The sequence below is a fragment of the Sphaerodactylus townsendi genome, linkage group LG01 (genome assembly GCF_021028975.2).
Source record: "Sphaerodactylus townsendi isolate TG3544 linkage group LG01, MPM_Stown_v2.3, whole genome shotgun sequence".
Lineage (NCBI taxonomy): Eukaryota > Metazoa > Chordata > Lepidosauria > Squamata > Sphaerodactylidae > Sphaerodactylus > Sphaerodactylus townsendi.
The window spans coordinates 44,204,091-44,225,153 of record NC_059425.1 but is presented as its reverse complement, the minus strand read 5'-3'; the positions used below and the strand labels follow the sequence as shown (position 1 = coordinate 44,225,153).

The 21,063-nt window shown below is 42.9% G+C and overlaps 1 protein-coding gene across 5 annotated transcripts in view; it reads left to right on the top strand.

The window, feature by feature from the left end:
* NINL (ninein like) overlaps positions 1–16,139 on the top strand; it is a 64,383-nt gene extending 48,244 nt beyond the window's left edge. For 4 of the 5 annotated variants that reach the window (XM_048519670.1, XM_048519663.1, XM_048519679.1 and 1 more), the window contains 10 exons: positions 7–69; positions 1,706–1,803; positions 3,627–3,973; positions 5,808–5,912; positions 7,279–7,348; positions 8,240–8,524; positions 9,716–9,829; positions 10,432–10,644; positions 12,658–12,771; positions 15,337–16,139. In XM_048519670.1, the coding sequence (XP_048375627.1) occupies positions 7–69; positions 1,706–1,803; positions 3,627–3,973; positions 5,808–5,912; positions 7,279–7,348; positions 8,240–8,524; positions 9,716–9,829; positions 10,432–10,644; positions 12,658–12,771; positions 15,337–15,522 (1,595 nt within the window). In that variant the 3' untranslated portion in view covers positions 15,523–16,139. The remainder of the gene's footprint in view (positions 1–6; positions 70–1,705; positions 1,804–3,626; positions 3,974–5,807; positions 5,913–7,278; positions 7,349–8,239; positions 8,525–9,715; positions 9,830–10,431; positions 10,645–12,657; positions 12,772–15,336) is intronic. The other variant, XM_048519689.1, reaches the window with a different exon arrangement.
* The last annotated feature ends 4,924 nt before the right edge of the window (positions 16,140–21,063 follow it).

Here is a 21,063-nt window from a genome sequence, read left to right as displayed (position 1 = left end):
TTTAAGACAATATGCAAAGAGAAGGTCAGCTCCGTGAACATGAGCATGTGCCTGTTACAGGCCAACGTGGTAAGTGCACCTACATGCATGTATTTGAGTACATTTTTAAAAGGGTGGTTGTAAGTAGTCTACTAGGAGCTTTGGGGTACATTCAGGATCTGAGGGTACTTTGTATAGCATGAGACTGAGGGTACCATTCCAGAATTGAGAAGCACCTCTGCCCAATAACCTGTCCTTCTCATTCTTGATTATGGCCAAATAGCTTCCCCAGGCAGCATGAAAGAAGGGAGGAGCACTCTCCTCTGTTCTTTCAGCCACCATGACTAGAGGATGCTGTCAGTTTCACTGGAGTTTTTTCTGAGGAAAAATTTCTGTTTCATTTTATTATGAAGCCTAAAGGAGCATTTATTTTTATTCATTTAAGACATTTCTATGCTGACCTCTGACCCAAACAGGGTACTCATGGCAGGGAACATCCAAACATTAAAAAATTAAAATGAGGTTGAAATATTCATACAATTTAATAAAAGTGTATAGGTATACCTACAACACAATTGGGCGAGGGGGTGGGGAGGGGGTGGCGGCAATAAGAGTTACAAGATATGCCAAACAAAGCAAAGTCTTTTCCAGTTGGTGGAAGATAGTGACTAAGGCCCCTTCCGCATATGCAGAATAATGCACTTTCAATCCACTTTCAATGCACTTTTCAGCTGGATTTCACTGTGCGGAATAGCAAAACCAACTTGCAAACAATTGTGAAAATGGATTGAAAGTGTATTATTCTGCATGTGCAGAAGGGGTCAGAGAGAGAGAAATGAGTCTTCCTGGATGGGGAGTTCCAATGATTTGGCACTATGATAAGTCTTTCTCATGCTGCCGCCCTTGTAGTTTCAGTTGGCAGGGGCACCTGAAGCAGAGCTTCCAAAGATGACTGGGGTGGATGGGAAGGTTCATATGGGAGAATGCAGTCCTTAAGGTTCGCTGGCCCCAAGCCATGTACAGGTTTAAAGGTCAGAACAAGCAACATGAATTGAGCCTGAAATCAAATTGGGAGCCAGTGTAGATGCAGCAAGACCGGAGTGATGTGATCCCTACAACCCACTGCAGTCAATATTCTGGCTGCAGCATACTGTACCAATTTTAACTTCCAGACAGTCTTCAGGGGCAGCCCCATGTAGAGCTAATTGCAGCAATCCAATCAAAATTTTACCAGGACATGCATCATGGTTGAACAATATTTTCTGTTCTTTTATAATTCATTATAGCAGAAAGTAAAGACTTCATTTTTTTTGGACTGACAGGGGACCAAAAGAAATTAATGTTTGGTAAAATTTCAATTGGAAATTCTTCTACAACACTCACCTGGACTAGCCATTAAATAATTTTCAAAATATCCTTCCCAATGGTCCTTAGAAATATGAGAATCCAATTGTTGACAAAGTTTCCCTTTGTCATATCCTTCTGCAATAAAGCCCAGTCTAACTTCTTTTTAAAAAATGGAATAGTATTTTTCAGCCAAGAAGGGATTTATGTTAATTATGAAGCTTAAAGAAAGATTTGGGGAAACAATTGGTTGGGCCTGCTTATACAGTCTAACTTCATGTTTTAGATACTTTTTCATATTCTGATGTTTTCAATCTCCTGGGCTCATTCACTAAATAAACGAATGAAATGAAACTCTTTTCAAGACTCTTTTTACTTGTAGGCGTATCTGATACCTATTCAGTAAGTCTAGAGATGGAGCTGCTAGTAGAAGAACTGAAAGATCAGCATCAAGATCTGAAAATACAGCTGGAAACCAAGGTGAGTAAAGAGAAAGATGTTTTGAAAGACTGACAGACAGGCAGGCACTGAAAAATTGTGAAGGATAATTATGGATGTTTGATGGGGCAAGAAACTTTAAAATTAGCACACAATTTATAACAATCTGCTTGCAGTCTTCTGTTTTGCTTGCTCAAACTGAGTTGGATCCAGACTGCTCAACAGAAGGCAGTTCTGAACTGAACCAGAAGAGAGCTCTTTCCTCCCTCTATACCCCATTGGTCTCCTTGAAATGCTTCTTCAGGGGGAGGCAGAGGCGGAGCGAGGGGAAACTTCACCCGGGGCACGCACACGCCCTGCGCCCCGCTGTGGCGTTGCCTGCCTCGCCCCAGAACGCCCCCGCCATGCCCCCTCGACAGCCTGGCCACGCCTCTATTGCTGCTCCACCCTGGGACATTACCCCCCATTCTGTGGGCGCTACGCCACTGGAGGGAGGTGTTCCACCGGGGAACCTCCAGCAATGGAATATAGGATCATAATCAGGGGTCTACAGAAGAATGGATGAGTTGGTAAAAATTACACCTCCCCTTAGTCTGGATGCAACCTACTGTCTTTGGTAGAAATATTCTTGAATAAAAAGTCTGAATTTCATTTGGATAGTTATACCCTGCTCTTCTTCCCAGTGGGGGATGTAAATCAGCTTACTACATCTCCAAATAAAGAAGAAGAAGAAGAAGAAGAGTTTAGATTTATATCCCCCTTTTCTCTCCTGCAGGAGACTCAAAGGGGCTTACAATCTCCTTGCCCTTCCCCCCTCACAACAAACACCCTGTGAGGTAGGTGGGGCTGAGAGAACTCCGAGAAGCTGTGACTGGCCCAAGGTCACCCAGCTGGCGTGTGTGGGAGTGCACAGGCTAATCTGAATTCCCCAGAGAAGCCTCCACAGCTCAAGCGGCAGAGCTGGGAATCAAACCCAGTTCCTCCAGATCAGAGTGCACCTGCTCTTAGCCATTGCTCTTAGCCACTACACCACTGCTGCTCTTAGCCACTACACCACTGCCTTTGAGATATGCTAGGCCAGGGGTAGGGAACCTGCGGCTCTCCAGATGTTCAGGAACTACAATTCCCATCAGCCCCTACCAGCATGGCCAATTGGCCATGCTGACAGAGGCTGATGGGAATTGTAGTTCCTGAACATCTGGAGAGCCGCAGGTTCCCTACCCCTGGGCTAGGCTGAGCGAGAGTGACTGAGCCAAAGTAACCCAGCAAGCTTCCAGGATAGAGTTGGGATTTGAATCTGGGTCTCCCAGATCCTATTCAGTTGCTTAAACCACTACCTCACACTATAACACACTACTACTGTGGGTGCAATCCCAAGGGGAGCTACTTGGAAATGAGTCCCATGTTATTCAGTGGGACTTACAGATTACTGCCTTCATAGTCTTTCCACAATAACTGTTTCTCTAACCCAGGTCAGTTTCTATAGGGAATCTAAATTTAGTCTTCGCTGTGTGTGGAATACGACTGTGTGAATATTTAATACTTGCAAATCATGACAGTATGATAGACGGGAATAGTTGCAACTGATCAGAATGTTAACTAGCTTTGACTGATCTTAACTTTTTTAGAAACATGGCCACTTTTGATGAAAAACATCTGTTGTGAAATCTCTATGGCAGAGAAATTTCAGTCTCTAGAAAAGTCTCTTTTTATACAAGAAGGCAAGATACATATAATTCTAGTTCTTGGAATACACAAAGCCTCATTTCTAGAAGCACAGTTTTAAACATGACATGAACATGACTTAAGAAACAATAGCTTATGGGTTTTATCTGCCCAATCTCAAAATATTTTGACTGTTCTAGGTCAATTACTATGAAAGGGAAATTGAGTTAATGAAAATAAACTTTGAGAAGGAACGAAAAGACATTGAACAAGGCTTCAAGATGGAGATTAGTGAACTGGAGGAACAGAAAAGTGATCTGGAAGAGCTGAATGTGAAATGCCAAGAGGTAATTCATGGCTTGAAAGAGCAGCTCCAGAAACTAACACCAGTCCAAGAACTTGAGAAGAGGTTTGAGGAGGAGGTGACAGAGATGGAACAGTACTATGCCAAAGAAATGTCCAAGTTAGGACAGAGGCTGGCCCAGGAAACTGACCAATTGCAAGATGAAATGAAAAGGAAGCACGAGACTGAGATGCATCTAATGAGGTTTGATGGCATTGTCTCTTTGGATTTCTAAATGTGTGTACTTTCCAACACAGTTGCTAATTTGACTATTTGTACACATAAAATTCAGCTGAATTGTTCTGTAGTTGAACCCTTGGTACCTAAGAAGGTAACAGATAAAACAGCTTAGATGGGGAGACTCGGTCAACTAATAGACCACATTACCATTGTGTGTTCAGTGTGGTTCTTTTCCCCTTGCCTTAGATGTACAGATGATGGGGCAGATCCAGTGACTCCTATTCCAAGACAACCATCTGTCCCATGCTGGTTGGTTATTGGATTATCCACATGCATGTAGAGTCCTAGAGTTGGGAGGGATCCTGTTGGCCATCTTGTCTACTCTGTGTGCAATGCAGGAGATCCAAAGTGTATTCATTTCTCCAACTGTGCTTTCAAACATTAACAGATGAACCCCAGAGCAGTTGTTTGACAAGAAGAGCCATTTTCTTAGCATGTGGTGTGACTTATTTTACTGTTTATGTTTGTGGTCTTCTGCACAGTCCCACTGTGTGTGGGCAGGCCTGTCATGAAGAGGAGCTTTTCTTCAGACTTTCCTATAGGAAAAGAGTGCTCCCTTCTCCTCCCACTCAGAGCCATAGGTGGAAAGATTTCCTGCCGAAACGGTCATGAAGTTGAAGGGGAAAGGAGGGGAAAGTTCTCTTTTCACCACCATGTTGAGAGAATGTGTGCAGGTACACATCCCCCCCTCCTTCCTTGCTGTGGACTGTTCCTTTACCACTCTGACACTTATCTGTAGGGGTTTACTTACCTCTTAAGGGAACTTGTCCACGGTGGCGGTTGGAGACTGGAGGGGATGGCTGTCTCCCTTTACGACCTTGTCCCACCTACAGCTCTGAGATGGAGGGGGACGGAGCACTCTGTTGTTACAGGAATGCCTGAAGGAAAGCTTGATTCTCTTCTCCGCAGGAGACCTGTGCATGTACAGTCCCATGTGTTCCTGCACAGAAGATCACTTGATGAACAAGTTAGAGATAGGTGCAATGTTTTTCTTTTGGCTCAAAAGTCTTTAACAGATCAAGAGTCAATTGTTTTATAGGCAATAATCACAGCTAAATATTTAGCATGTAGTGCAGTGAAATCTGAAAGGGTTATTGCAGCAGCCTCTGAAGTAGACCTAATTAAAGCATTCCATAATGTCTTGCATTGTTCAAAGGTGTTCTAAGGAAATTGGGTGTGTGGAGCCTGCCTTATTTTAAACCATTAAAATATTTGCACAACTTTGAGTCAATGGAAGATTGGCATTATGGACTAGGCATTGATGAGGAAGAGGATCAACTAGTGTTTGAGTTAAGAAGGAGGTTGGATGGAGAGGTAATGGATCTGAAAATCTGAGGAGGAAATGGAGGAAGAATTGGGGCCCATTAGATTGGATCCCCTGACCCAGTATTTACTGATTATGGGGATTCTTGTTAGGAAAGTCACCAGCTATGCTGCAAATTTGGTGCCTCTGCCTTAAAACACAGCCTTCCCTCCCAAGACCCAGAAAGATTTCCCATAGGCTATAATGGAGAAGAAGGGAAGGGGATTTAAACTTTGAAGCAAATGGCGTGAATATGGTGGTGTGGTTTTTCTTCCTTTTAAAAGGAATTATAGCCTGTGACCCCAAAACTACCCTGAAAAAGCTTACTTTTTTGGCTTTTTGGGTATAAGGGTTTGCCAGATACTATGTAAAGGCATCCGTTTTTTTGTTCATCTTTGCCGAATGCATACCCCTACTGAACATGGCTGTAAATCTGTTAGCTTGATACTTCTATACCCTCTAACACTTACAATGTTCTGTTCTGCAACTGAACAGAATGGAACTCCACAGGGTGCTAGAAGACAGTGAGCTCCTAAAGAATAAAGTGGAAAGACTTCAGCAACAAGTGGTGGATGCTGATGAAGCAAATAAAAAGCACCGGTAGGTCAGGAATCTGGAGGGATTTTGTTTTCCTGGGAACTTGCAGAGGGAGTGCCTTCTGCTTAAGAGAAGGAATCTAGGACTAAAAGTTTGCCCAAAAAAAGGCATCTAATGGGATAAAATGGTCACGTGATTGGACAGTAAATACAAGGACCAGACATGTAGCACAGCGGAGTCTCAGAGCATGGGTACATCAATGCAGCAATTTCTGTTATGTGCATAATGATGAAGTGCTGTTCTAGGCTGGTGTGTTCGCTGTGGGTTTGCTAGTGCAGACTGCCCACCCCCTTGCTCCCAATCTGACCTGACGAGGCACCCCCTTGTGCCAATCTGGGCTGGCAAGCTCATTGTGGGCTCGCCAACTGAGGCAGCCCCACCCCCCAGAGCTGACCACCTCCTCCAGTGAAGTTCTGGGCTGCCAAAGTAGCCTCACACCACCACCACCCCTGTAAAAATCTGGACTGGCAAACCTGCTGTGAGATTGCCAGATGAGACAGCTCCCCCCTCCCTCAGCTCCAGTTCTGATCTGGACTGGCAGGTCCCCTGGGGGCTCACCAGCTAAGGCAATTCTCACCTCAGATCCGGCCCAATAAAATCACATTTATGTCGTTATCCGGCCTTGGTAACAAATTAGTTTGACAACCTGCTTATTACATGCTTATTTAAAAAACAATGCAAAAAGCTATTCTTCCTAGTGGCAGGAGGAAAATGGCAGCCTCATAGGCAGGAAAATCCAGACTTTCCAATCCATATGGCAGCCATCCAGGTTTACTGCCATCTTTCTCATATCTTCTCAGCGAAGCAGGTGTGAGAAAGATTGTAGAAAACCTGAGGAAATCTCAGGAAGTGCATCCTTGCTTTGGGGGAGCAGGGAAAAAAGCCCTCTTCCAAATAGCACTGAAAGCGGGGCAAATCATCCATGTGGAAATTGTTGCAACAATTTTTTTTTTACTTTAATGGCGCTTCGTCTAGCTTGATTGATTGGGGCTAATGGCTTTAGGTACTAGTGCAGTTTTTCATCTTATTAGCTTTATGCAAAAGAGCATGTGGATTTCTACCAGGCACCCTTTTGTTGTGTCTGCTGATAACCTAATATTGTTGGGTTTCTAGTTGTTTCTGTAGTGGGTTTGCTGAGTTTTGACTACTTTTGTGTCTTAAGACATTCTGAGATCAATACTTCCTCTTCCATATGAGAGTAGCATTTCTGGTTGCAACCATATTATTCCATGAAACAAAAAAGGAGTCTAAGGTTCAATGCAGCCACCTGTCTGGAGTTTATCTTGATTCAGAAGTAAGCTTTAAAATGAAGTGGTCTTTGAATTCTCCCTATAAAATGTTCAAGTCTGTATGTTTTTAACTTCCTCAGAAAACACATTGATGAACTGAACATGGACAAAGAGAAGGCCAGGAGTGAAATGGAAGAATTAAATCGATTGGTAAGCATTTTAAAATACCCAAAATACAATTACGTCTTCCTTTTCCCTTTTTTTTTCTTACGTAGGGCCTAACTAGAGGTTCAGCAGGTCTGGGACTGTGAATGTGGGTTGGGGCTGACCCTTTGGGAAGCCTTTGTGAGCAGGGTTCACCTCCTCCTGACACCAGCTGCTCCATAATGTAGGAAATATGCTTCAGGAACCCTGCAAGGAAGGTGGGTAGGAAGAGTTACAGAAGAAACTGGGAAGGTGAGGCTAGACCTGTTCTGTGACGTGGTGCAGTTAATCCAGCACTGCTGCTGGTTTTCGAGACCTAGAGATAATCCAGTGTAGTTAGTTCTATAGTTAGCCAAACACACTCAAGTAGGTAAAGATCTTTTTTCAAAAACCAGCTGCTGCAGTACTTGCTGATAGCTTGCCGTTAAGTGGTCCATACTGTTGCAGTTCAGTGGAGGTCTCCAATACCAAAATCATGGTCTACTATGATAAGCATCTTTCTACATGATTAGGTTGGATTGGAGATTACAAGACATTTTTTGCAAATGCATATTTGGTATCTGCATTTGAACTTGCTATCCCAAAGGTGGGTTATTCTGAAAAGCACACTGATTTTAAAAAGTGAAGTGGATCAGCCGTTCAAAATTATTTCCTGTCTGCAAAAGGAATTTCCTTCCCTTCCTCTCTCTTCCAGTGAGAATGTTCTCTAACAATGTTCCACTGGGCTAAAATATGAGAAGGCAAGTGTAGGGGTGTGGGGGGAATCCATTGGAAAACAGTTCTTTGGGGTATGGGCACCCTTGATGTGACTAAGTTTTACTGTGTTGCCCTCTCCCATAAAATCTTTTTCTGATGGTGAACACCACAGTTCTGAAAATCTGCACCTTCTCACTTCAGAACAAGCAGTACAAAGAAGAGATATTCCAGTTAAGTGCCGGGACTAGTCAGCTGAGCCACAAACTCTCTGAACTAAGCAGCAATAAAAAAGCCGATCAGAGTGCAGTCCATCTACTGAATCAGAGGTTGGCTGAGCTGGAGAGTGAAAAAGAGCATGAAGCTGCTGTTGCCAAGCAACTTCAAGAGGCCTCTGCTGAATTGGCAAAGGAGCGTCTCCAGCAACAGTTGGCCTGGCAGGGAGAGAAGGCCCTGCTGGAACAAGAGCTAAAGATCTCTAGAGAAAAGGTAAGGCTGCTCTGAACAAGCAGCTTTCCATGTCAGAAATGGCATATCAGCACCATGATGTCCCACTGCAGAAAGGTGGACTAGACACACATACAGCAATCTTTGGCAAAAACTTTGGGTACTATATCTATTTTAATGCCCAGAATGTGGATTAAGGGCTGTGCTGCCTTAAGTAACTGTGAGAACAGTAAATCAGACTCCTGTAATCTTAGATGATAGCCATGTTTGGGGAAGGAGGGAACAGTTTCATTGTTTACTGTCTGGGATGTGTTGACTGGTAGTTGTAGAACAATCCTATATTTACTTCATTACTTGAGTTGGCAGGAATCTATGTGTAGACATGTAAAGTTTCCAGAAGGTTTGAAGGCAGTGGGGGAAACAGTGGAAATTTTGGAGAAAATCGAAATATATGTAATACTTTTCTATCAAATGGAAACTTTTACTAATGTTAACAACATAAAATTTTAAAATGACAATTTTTCATTTTTTTGTAAGAAAATACTCAGTACTTAAGAGTTGCAAACTGCAGCTGTTTGAGATGTAGGAAAAATAAAAAATGAAAGTAGAGAACAAATTCTGTTGTAAGCATGTTTGGGTTTTACAACACTGATTTTTTAAAAATCCTGTATTTTTAAATACTGAATAATGTATTATTTTTAAATACATTATAGCATATTAACTGTTGTCAAAATTATTTACATTTAAACAAAAAAGTGTTGAAAATATTGTATGTCTATATAGCACGAAGGGTTTTTTTAGTGCTCCCCAAAATTTCTGTTTTTCTACTGGAAAATTGAGAGCCCCCTCATCCTTCATGCTAAAAGATTTTGAAAAGCCTTGCCATGAAAGAGAAAACATTACTAAAAAGAGTGTCTTTTTAGTAATCAGTAATGAAAGGGAAGTTGTGATGTTTTGGGCCGACTCAATGATTATGCCTGTAAATATTACAGTTTAAGAGGACTATGCCTGTAAATATTACAGTTTATGCCTGTAAATATTACAGTTTAAGAGGACAGTTTATGATTACAAAATGAGTGCTTGTGAAACGTCCTGTGTAATAGAATTTGGACTTCACGTTGGTCATAACGGAGGGGAGTGATGCAGCCATTGTAAAATTGTCCCCAACATGACCATTTGGAGGACATAATACTGAAGGATGTTGCTTCCTCCTCTTGCTTCCCTTTTCAAAAGGCCAGCCAATCTCAGGAACTGGAGGCTGAATTGGAGCATTTGACCCAGGAATGTCGGATGCTGCGACTGTCAAAGGCACAGCTGCATGAAGAATTGGAAGAATGCCGGGATCAGGTAGGGGGTAGTGCTGCTGGTGTTGTATCTGACTGGCCTGCAGTTCCCTGAGACCACCCTCATTTTGGCATTTCTAAGAGATTGATCAGGACAACAAGAATGAGCTCAAGGCCTTATTTCGTAGTCAAAGAAAAGTGCCCGAACTATGTTGATATTTAATATGTCTGATTCCTGAGGAGAAGAGGGCATGGGGTGGGTAGTGGCATTGGTGCTTGCAACTTTTAATAAGCAACGGGTAAGAGATGGAATTAATTCTTCAGAGGTGGTTTTGCACACTAATAGCTTGTACTGCCTACTTGGGGCTTCTACTATTGCAAGCCATTAAGTTACTTCTTAACAAGCTAGCTGTATTTTCTACCAACTTTGGTTTTTAGGTTTACTACAAGAATCGCTGCTGGAATGCACATAAGCTTTACATTTCAAATATATTTCATAATCTTGTTTTGGAATATCTTAAATTTCTGTGGGACGTTATCCTGGCTACTTGCTAGACTTTCTGTCATGTCTGCAGTATGCTGAGTGCTTCTCTTCCCCTGAACTCCCTCTTGCAAGCAGTTCTCTGCATGCTTCAGTTTGGTGATACTTTTTCTTTTACAATGCAGCTGTTGGAAGCCAACACCAGCTTAAGCCTAGCACAGTCTCAGCAGGTACAGGAGCTGCAGGTGTTAAGAAGCCAGGTGGAAAATTCTGTGCCTAAAGTCTGCCTCGCTGAGCTACAAAACAGGCTGACAGGAGAAAAGGAAATGGTCAGGCAGTTGCAAAGAGAGCTGAAATTCCAGGCACAGCAGATGAGACAACAGTTAGCCACACATCAGGTAAGGAAGAGCTGTACGTGGTTTCTCTGAATTCTAGATGGGCTGTGGGGCAGAAAGGTAGTTGAGTGCCTCTTCTAGATGGGTCAGATTGGATGAAGGTGGTTCCATGAACTCAGAGGATTCAGTGCAGTGCAAGGGTGCAGTGTATGCGTGCATGTATATTCTTGTGAAACCTTTTCCTCACACCATTTCCCTAACCTAAAATGGGCCTGCAGACTAGTTGTTAGTCAGGACGTATTGTAAAACTAGATGGAGTTGAATGTTTCCATTGACTCCAAATGGCATTTCCTTCCATGTGAGAACTGCATATGCAGAAAAATATGGGTTAGAATCAAGCATACTGGTGGAAAATGCAGTGAGAGAAACTACAAGTAGCCTTTTAGTTCAGCAATCCTCTCCACAGTCCTAGGATGAGCGGGAAGGTCCTAACAGGCAAGTTCTATTTTACCTAAACATTCTTCGTTGAGGTAACAAGAATTCCTCAAGAGACAAACATCTGTGATTTGTATAATGAGCTGATCAGACCACACCCATAAACTTGCATGCAATTTAACATGCTTTATACTTTTCACCCTCCAAAAACGAAGGGACAAAATTTGTATTCTGAGATGTATTCTGGGTTGAGCAATGGAAATATCCCGGTTTGGCCAAGACATTCACATGGTTCCCGATGCTAAAGTGAGTTTGTCTCGCAATATTTCCCTCATCCCAGGTTTTTCAAAAACTGCTAAAACATAGATCTTTCCCCAAAATCCTGCATTGAATCGCTTCCGTGTGAACGCCACGGGAGCAAAACAGATTTCTTTTTCCCACCCTGCCGCTTGATCTCTCTGCCTTACATCATGTCAATTTCATTTCTGCTGAATTGCAGCCTGCCCTTTCCAAAACGTTCCCCAAGCAAGTTTTCTGCCCTTTGGCAGCTCTTCTGGGAGCCAGGCAAGCTAGCCCTTGCAGGAAACAACAAGCACTCCCCACTAGCTCTCGCCATGCGCTGCTCGCTAGCCGAGCCACAGCCTGGAGAGCCCAGCCCTGCAACTCCGGATTCAGTTCCCAACAGGGCCTTTAGGGAAGTGGGCGGGGAAGCACCTGCCTGGCAGGATGCTCTCACTCCGTGACAGCCCCAAACACCAGTCAAATGTTATTTGGTATATCGGGGTGGGGGGTGAGTGCTGTGGTTTCTTGTACACCTTTAAATGTGGATGGGACATAGTACTCTGCCCAGCATTGGTTAAAAGTTTTTACTTTGCATAGCACAACATGCTTGCCATGTTGTTCACTGCACCAGCTCCTTTCCAAAGCAGAGAAAAGGGATGTATGTGTCCTGTTTGGTTTTCCAGCGGTTGCTGTGGATCCGCCTATCAGAAGTATTGCCGTGGGGGTGGGGGGAAGCCAATCAAAATGCAGCACACCGGGAATATTTGAGCATGCATGCTGCATCTATGTTGTAAAAAAACAACAACACTTGTCCGAAAAAAATCGGAGTATTTCCTCTCGGTCTTAACTTGATTCCTTTACAGAAACGGGCACTCATGCGAGGGGAGAAACTGGGGAAAAAATAGACCAGGATTTTTAAATACCAAATGTAACCCAGTATAATTATGCTGTGTGGAACAGACCTCAGTATGCTAAACAGAGCACATTAAATGATACAAAAATCATAAGAGTAGAATCCTAGCTTCAATAAATGCTAAATGCAACATGCTGAATGAAATAGCATAGTCCACAGTCCCAAATTACTTACCTAAGTAATTTTGTGAATCATTTAGTACAGTGAAACTCTATTGCCTGTGTAGATAAGCTCTCTTAAATAATTCAGTTTTGCATAATTTGCAGAAAGCCAGGACCGTGCCTTCCTTCTTTGCACAAGTTGGAGGCCACAACAGAGAAGGCACATGTATGGGCAGATGTTGATTTTGCCCATTTGCAGGTTGGCATCTGCAGAAGATCTTACTCAAATGAGTGTACTGGAAAATAGATTATAATGTTCCTGGTCTCTGGTTTTCTTCCCTGCAGGAAGACCATGCAAAATCCTGTAGCTTAATGGAGGAAAGGATAGAGGAGCTGGAGCTGAACATGAAGAATTCACAAATTATGCTTCAGGAAAAAGTATCCCAACTCAAGGAGCAGGTTAGTGCAAGGGGGTATGTGTTTTGCACACCTGTAACATAATGCAGCCCTCAACACTGGTTACTTCATTGATATTTGGCGGCAACCAGGTCTAGGCCCGTCAATCTTGCTAGGTACCTTGGAATTTTCCCTGTTTGTAACCTTGATACTGGTGTGCCAAGCATTGTACAAAGGGGGTAACACCACATTGCCCCTCAGTCTGGTCTGGTATAAACATGACACTGGCTGAGGCAAAAGCCATTTCTGTGGGACTTATATTCACACAGCTGCTAGTTTAAACTGGGCAGCTACTTATACAAAGCAGCTGTGTAGCCAGATCTCATGGGAAAGTGCTGTTGACATCACGCTTGCCTAACGCTTGCCTTAATTTTGGTAGCTGTAGCTAAGTAAGACTGGTAGTGACCAATTCCCCTTTAAACCACAAACTCCAGTTATTAAACAGCTAAAACAATTAAAATGTTAGAAGTATAGCACTTGTTATTTACAAAGAATGTACAGTGAAAATAAAATCTAATTTACTGCAGATAGCTTAAAATATTGATGTTGTCATGTCTGCGTCTAAACCAGTTAAGAAAGTACAACCCTCTGCTTTTCCCAACATTTCCCTCCCCAGCCAACATTTAGTTTTATAGTAGTACTAGCGGGGCCCGGCCACGCGTTGCTGTGGCAATTGTCCTTCTCATCACAGTCCGCAACCCACACAGATGTCCATGCAGGTCCAATGATCCGCAGCATAGCCTTTTGGGGTGGTCAAATGGAATCGCTCTTTCCCTTTTCAATTCCCATTGTTATATGGTGGTGTCTTGTTTTTTTAGTATAAGGTAACCCTTCCCATTCCACAACGGAACTGTCCAGAGTGCGAATACCGCTGTCCATGAGGCTGGTTGACACACACAGTCCTGGCTTGGGTAAAGCAGAACTGGGGCAAGCAGGCTATCCCAGTCAGGCAGCAGAGGCAGGGTGGTGAGGCGCTCAGATCGAGGCCAGCTCTCTGGGTTCTTAAAGGGCCATGTGCAAAAGAAGCAGAGGTTCGCCCCCACCCCTTGGATTTTCTTAGAAGAAAAAGGTAAACTCCAGCTCGCTTTTAGTAAAAGAGAGCTGTGGTGAATATGGGTGAGGAAGTGGGTAAGTGGTGGTTGGATGTGAGGGAGGGCAGAGTGAGGTGTGTGAGGATGAGCTGGATGTGTATTGTGTGGTAGCAGTGGGTGAGGCACAGAGAGTGAAAGTTACCTGCCTGTGAGGGGGGGGACACCCCAGCTGACGTCTCACATGGCAAAGTGTGTATGTGTTTCACTTCCACTCGTATTACCTACTAGTGTTACCTATTTACTGTTTCCACTGCTCATCTCTGCCCATCTGCACGAACATTCTAAGCCCTCAGACCAAGCCCTCAGGCCACAGACAGACAGGCTGCACGAACATTCTAAGGGTGACAGTTAAACACAGCCAGCTTCATAGCCTGGTGCGCCAGGAAAAAGACGTTTTACCTGGCTCAGGTATGGACTTTTGGCAATCTGAAGGTCCCATTACCTGCCTGCAACAGGGAGGAACATCATGTGAAAATTTGGGGGCGATCCGTCCAGCCATTTTGGCGTTAGGGAGTGACTAACAAAGTCACTGTTTGCTTTTTATATATATAGATTGTACAGCATTGTATTTGGGGGTGGGGTGGGGGTTTCTAATGACTTCCCAAATTCATTTTTACTCTATATTAAAACAGTGTTATACTCATTTTCCTGTCCCCTTCATGCTCTGACCATGGGAAGAAAACATGCATGTAGATCAACACATAGATCTGCTGCTTAATCATTCTTACAGGATAAATCACTATGGGGCTAATACTAGCTTGAAGATGAGCTTTGAGTAATTCATACTGTACTCTGTTTCACATAAAGATAATGGTCTGATCAGTTGAGGTGCAGGGGTTGAGAAAATGGTATGCTTCCACATTTGAATATAGTTCTGAACAAATATGAGAATTATCATTCATTTTTATGCACTGTCTTTGTCAAAATGATTATTTTGTGCATTATTAAACATGGTATTTTGTTAAAAGAGCCAAAACGTATTTTTACTTTCAAACAGATGGCGGGAACAGGACTAGGTAGGCACTAGGGCCCAGATGGAGCATGCTACAACAAAGAAGATCCAGCATGCTTCATTCTGTGGCAGAGGAATATGCAGTCTACTATCATCTTTATGTGGAACAGAGTACATTAAACACAATGCATTTTATGTAGTCAACCAGGAAAAAGGAATAGCCGCTCTTTTCTTTCCCATATCCTATAACTGCAGCTGTGGGTTCTATCGTGCTTGTCTGATAGAGAAGGTACAGCAGAGAAATGTGGTAGGGGTGGGAAGCTAGTTCTGTATTTTTAGAGACTCGTGGGTTTTGCCACGAGCAGAAAACACCAAGTACCAGAAGACCATTCTCTTTGCAAGAGGGAATTTAGTTTATCATTTATTCAAGTAATTTGTGAAGTCACTGCCTTTCTAGTGAAATAATGCCATTATCGGACTGTTACTCAGTGATCATTAACAGAAGTCTTTTGCTTGTACTTCCAGCTTGAAAAAAATGCTAAGTCTAATTTGTTGCTGAAAGACCTGTATGTTGAAAATGCCCAGCTTATGAAAGCTTTACAGGTTTTGGAGCAGAGGCAAAAGAGCATAGAAAAGAAGAACGTCACCCTGGAAGAAAAAAATTCATCTCTGAACAAAATCATCACAGAAATCACTCTGGCATCACAATGAACAAAGGAATCTGCTGTTTAGTTCTGTTTATTTAAACTGGAAAAGACAATCAATAGAAGAGACAATTGTTATGTATTTCAAATCTTGGCAAAAGAAGTGTTTTGTTGAAGTCTTTCACAGGTCTCAAAGTCCATGCCATGTGGATAATCTCAGTTTCTCCTAGAGCTAGATCTGGGATGCCCCTATACCAGAAGGCACAGCAACTTGCAGAAGAAAAATACTCTCAGGGAGAAGTTGAAAGGTGCAGAGATGCTGTCCAAGAAGAATTGGTGACAATAAAGTGCCCATTTCCCCCCATTTTTTTCCAATGGAAAAACTAAAGCTTTTAGTGCCTTTTGGATAAAGTCCCAGAAGCAGACTTTTTTGATTTCGATTCTGTCTCAGGACTGGATATTTACTGTTATAGTAATGTTTTTGTATCTCCTCCTTCCTCACTTGTCTATACACTGGCTTGTATTATATGTACAGTTTTCTACAAGTATATAATCAATCACCCCTTTAGTCACATCCTATATTGTTTGGGCAGATCTGATATAAAATGGAAAGAATGTGCTGTACTTATTCTTTATTCGGGTAAAACCTGACATTTTTAAATTAAATTGTATTTATACTGCTTACTTGTTGGCTTTCATAAATGTGTGAATGGCTGGATTAGACATCAGTTTATTTTTATTTTATGGATATGGCCTTTTAACTCTCGTCCTTATGCAGGGGAAGATGGCCAGGAAAAAAAAAGGCAAACATTTACCACATCTTCCTTTTATGTTCAGCTGGTAAAGACAAACTCTGGTAGAAAAGATGCCAAAAAATCTTTTGCTTTTCAAGTATCGTTCCTCCGCACCCACTCAAATAGTGCACTGATCTTAATGCATAGAAGGAATTTAGAAAAGAGCAGTTGGCTTGACCATAGACCTTGTATGAGGGATATCTGAGTCCTGTTTGCATTGCTTGTTTTACTCCCCAGGGTTCTTGCGGGCAGGAATCTGGTTGCACAATCTAATTCCCTGGCTGGACAGACAGGCGCTTGTTAATCGAGGGTTATACTGTCTTGAATATTGCATTCTTATCCTTTGAGATTTGCATGCAAATTTGGAAATATTTCCTTTCCTTGTAAATAACTGTATTTTCATTTGCTGGATACAGTTTTGAGGGCCATTGCTCATCATTGCTTTACAGGATAGATTTGGTTGCTATAGACAAAAATGTGTTTGCAGTGCATCTCAAGTTCAGCCCTTTCATAGGAGATGCTTTGATTCAATTTTATAGAGCACTAGCGGGGCCTGGCCACGCGTTGCTGTGGCAATTGTCCTTCTCATCACAGTCCGCAACCCACACAGATGTCCATGCAGGTCCAATGATCCGCAGCATAGCCTTTTGGGGTGGTCAAATGGAATCGCTCTTTCCCTTTTCAATTCCCATTGTTATATGGTGGTGTCTTGTTTTTTTAGTATAAAGTGGCCCTTCCCTATCTCCCACAACTGGAACTGTCCAGAGTGTTAGATACCGCTGGGGTCCCATGAGGCTGGTTGGTGCACACACAGTCCCTGGCTTGGGTAAAAGGCAGAACTGGGGCAAGGAGGCTGTCCCAGTCAGGAAGCAGAGGCAGGGTAGGTGAGGGCGCTCAGGGATCGAGGGCCAGCTCTCTGGGTTCTTAAAGGGCCATGTGCAAAAGAAGCAGAGGTTCGCCCCCACCCCTTGGATTTTCTTAGAAGAAAAAGGTAAACTCCAGCTCGCTTTTAGTAAAAGAGAGCTGTGGTGAATATGGGTGAGGAAGTGGGTAAGTGGTGGTTGGATGTGAGGGAGGGCAGAGTGAGGTGTGTGAGGATGAGCTGGATGTGTATTGTGTGGTAGCAGTAGGTGAGGTACAGAGAGTGAGTTACCTGCGTGTGAGGGAGGGGAACCCCACCTGACGTCTCACATGGCAAAGTGTGTATGTGTTTCACTTCCACTCGTATTACCTACCAGTATTACCTATTTACTGTTTCCACTGCTCATCTGTGGCCATCTGTGTGAACATTCTAAGCCCTCACCCCAAGCCCTCAGGCCACAGACAGGCTGCACGAACATTCTAAGGATGACAGTTAAACACAGCCAGCTTCATGGCCTGGGTCGCCAGGAAAAAGACGTTTTACCTGGCTCAGGTATGGACTTTTGGCAATTTGAAGGTCCGATACCTGCCCACAACAGGGAGGAACGTCATGTGAAAATTTGAGGGCAATCCGTCCAGCCGTTTCACTGTTTGCTTTTTATATATATGTAGATTAGTCTCAATCTTTGTAGTAGGAATCCAGACGTCTGTATCTCATTATTCAATCCTGTTGCTTTGTAGATGAACCAGATGGGTTCATAAAGAACAAGCCAGAAAGGACATGACTGCTATTCAGACTGCAGGAGATTATACCTATGGAACATATTGGCTAAGAGCTCTTGGGTAACAAGTGGTGTGTTTAGGCCAGGGGTGTAATGCCCATTGGGCAAGGTGGGCAGCTGCCCAGGTCACCACCTTGTGGGGGGCATCAAAATGCAGGGTTCATTTTTGGGTATTGTTAGTGGTTTTCCATTTTTGGCCTGCAGGGAGTTATGGACCCTCAAAAGGGTAGCTCCCATCTCCTTAGCAAAGAATGGGGGATGGGGTCAATAACTTTGGCCCCCCTGAACCAAACTGCACCAAACTTGGGGGGTGTTATAATGACAGTCTCCAGATGATACCCTGAAATCTTGGTGCCGATACGTCCAAAAATGCACCCCCTGCAGGAAAATCCCAGAAATTTGCCCAAGAATCTTTGTTCTGCATTGTTTTCTGTATTGCTGTCAATGGGGGTTGCAGGCGGGGGGGGGGGCACATTTCTGAAGGCACAGTCTCAAAACTTTCAGGATCTCATCAGGAGACTGCCCTTATGATACTCCCCTGGTTTGGTGCAGTTTGGTTCAGGGGGGGCCAAAGTTTTGGACCCTCAAAACTGTAGCCCCCATCTCCTATTAGCTCCCATTGGAAACAATGGGGGATGGGGCACCCCCTTTGGGAGTCCATAAATTTGGACTCCTTGAACCAAACCTCACTAAACCTGGGGGATAGCATAAGGACAGTCTCTTGATACGCTGAAATTGTGGTGCTGATATGTCTAAAAATGCACCCCCTGCAGGCACCAATGTCCGGGTGCAAAAAAAAAATTGGTCGTGGTGGAGTGGCTGCCCATGGGTGGGGTGGGGGGGGGCATCCAACTCAGGTTTTGCCCAGGGCTACAGTTTGCCTCATTACACCCCTGGTTTAGGCTTTATGTTGCTTATACAGTAAGAGACCCTATTAGATAAACAATCAGCTATAGACTCACTGTCATAGTTTGCTTATGCATGGTTTACTTTGGCTTATTTAGTACCTTTCCTTTCTGCTACTGGTGACCAACCTCTGATTACATTGCTCTCTTCCATCCATTTTATCCTCACATGAACCCTGGGAGTTAGGTTAAGCTGAATGTATGTGACTAGCCTAAGGTCACCCAGTAAGCATCCGTGGTAGAGTGGGTATTTGGATCTGGGTCTCTCAGATCTTGTTCTCATATCAACTGCTACGCAACACTGTTGCTGGTTTATAGTTAAATAGTGTGTATGTAATGGGAGGTTTTTGATATGGCTTAAGGCTGTAGACAAAGGAGAACTGATCCTTCACTCCCTGCAACATTTCTTCGATAGAATTCTTCCAACTTACCCAGCTGCTGTTAGGGAGAAAAAAGGGACAAGTAAATCTGTTTTGTAAGGGAAATGGGTCATCCCTTTGCTGGGATTTTGATGGCTAGCCTGTTTCACATTGTAACTTTTATTTGCTTTCCCTAGTGGAATGGAGTTAGTGATGATAGCACAAGGGATGATCTGATAGTGACTAAGGCCCTGCAGGACCCATTTCTAATTTTTGAATTAGAAATTAAAACATTAGCCTTTCTCCCTTGCAGAAGACAAGGCAGCTTACAAAATAAGTACAATTATAACAAAACACAGTAAAACAATGTGAATAAAACATTAAATAAAAGGCAAATATTTTAAAACTCCGATAGGACTGACAATAAATTAAACAAGTCAAATGCAGTCCTAAATAAAACTATCTTCAGCTGCTTCCTGAAGATCAACAGTGAATCCAGATGCCCCAAAGGTACGATTCAAAGTAAAATGTTACCAATTTCAGCTGTACAGTTTCACAAAGAGCGAAGTCCCAAGGTGTCAGGAGCCACAGTTTTAGGCATCAAGAGCGCACTTGTCAATATCCAGAATGGTGAATTAAGGAATCAAAACAAAAAGGTACCAGGAAGCACATTTTGCTAGGCTGAACTAATCATCCTTTATGAGCAGCAGATTTGTGGTGGTCACGGCTCATTGACTGATCAAATCCATTCCTAATGATTTAACACAATCATACAACCCTGTTGCTGACCAGGTGACCTTAAGGCCAGAGTGAGATAGGAGTAGGACTTATTCTGCAGTCATAAACCCTGCCTTGTCATGATGATACAGCAATAATTTAATCAATTTAATTAGTTGAAATGTGGTGCCAAGATTCTGTAGCCTTGATGTCTAGGAAGGCAAACTTGGGATCATATTGTATTTTGAGCACCGGGCTTCTTATCAGTTCAAAAGGTCCAAGCTCTGTTGTATTACAAGCACACAGCACAGTTGAATTCCACCCTATTATTTTTAAGTAGTTATGGGGAAATAGGTTTTTTTCTTCTTTCCCCAGTGGCATCATGGTACTTCCAAGCATCTCCAGGGGTTTCCCACCTTTATACTTTACTGTATCGCTTTAGGAACGATCTCAGTGAAGCCAGGGTGGCATCCTTGTGTACGGAAAGTTCAAACTCCCTATGTAAGTAGCAATTTCATACCCTAGGATGCTGCTGCAGTATCAGCTGCAGGTGCCTGCATGCCTAGAATCCAAAATGAAAGTATAAGGTTGCTTGAATTACAGACACAGTATAGAGAGCTTTGTGGAAATTAAACCTGCACATTTAAGAAGCTATTAAAGGCATACTGTGTGTGCATAACCCTAGTACCTGCTGATTTGCTGATAGTGGAAGAACTCTTATTTCCATGTTTTGATTTCTTTGTAAGTAGTGGTAAAATTTCAAAAAGAGCTACATTTATACACACACTCTGTCTTTTAAAAATTATGTAAGTTCATTTTTTAAAAATCAGAATTTTGATGCTAATTCTAAAACGTGATATTGTGGGACCACAGATGTAGCAGCTCATAATCCATGTTTCTGACATAGCAGCTGTTAGAGGTTTGGTTCTGGGGAAACGGCTTTCAGCACTGACTACAATCTTCTAAGAGGATGTTGTCTCTAAAAGCAAGTGGGCAACTTGATTTGTAAGTGCCTCAAGAGGAACCAAGATTACCTCCACTTGGAATTGTGTAGACATCCAGGCAACAGTGCAGAGAGAAACAACTTTTCACTCAATAATTGGAATCTTCCTCCAATCACCTTTGCCATCTATTGTCTATGATGAAACACCATTTAAATATACTGCAGCTGCATTGAGCTTCAGGATCTA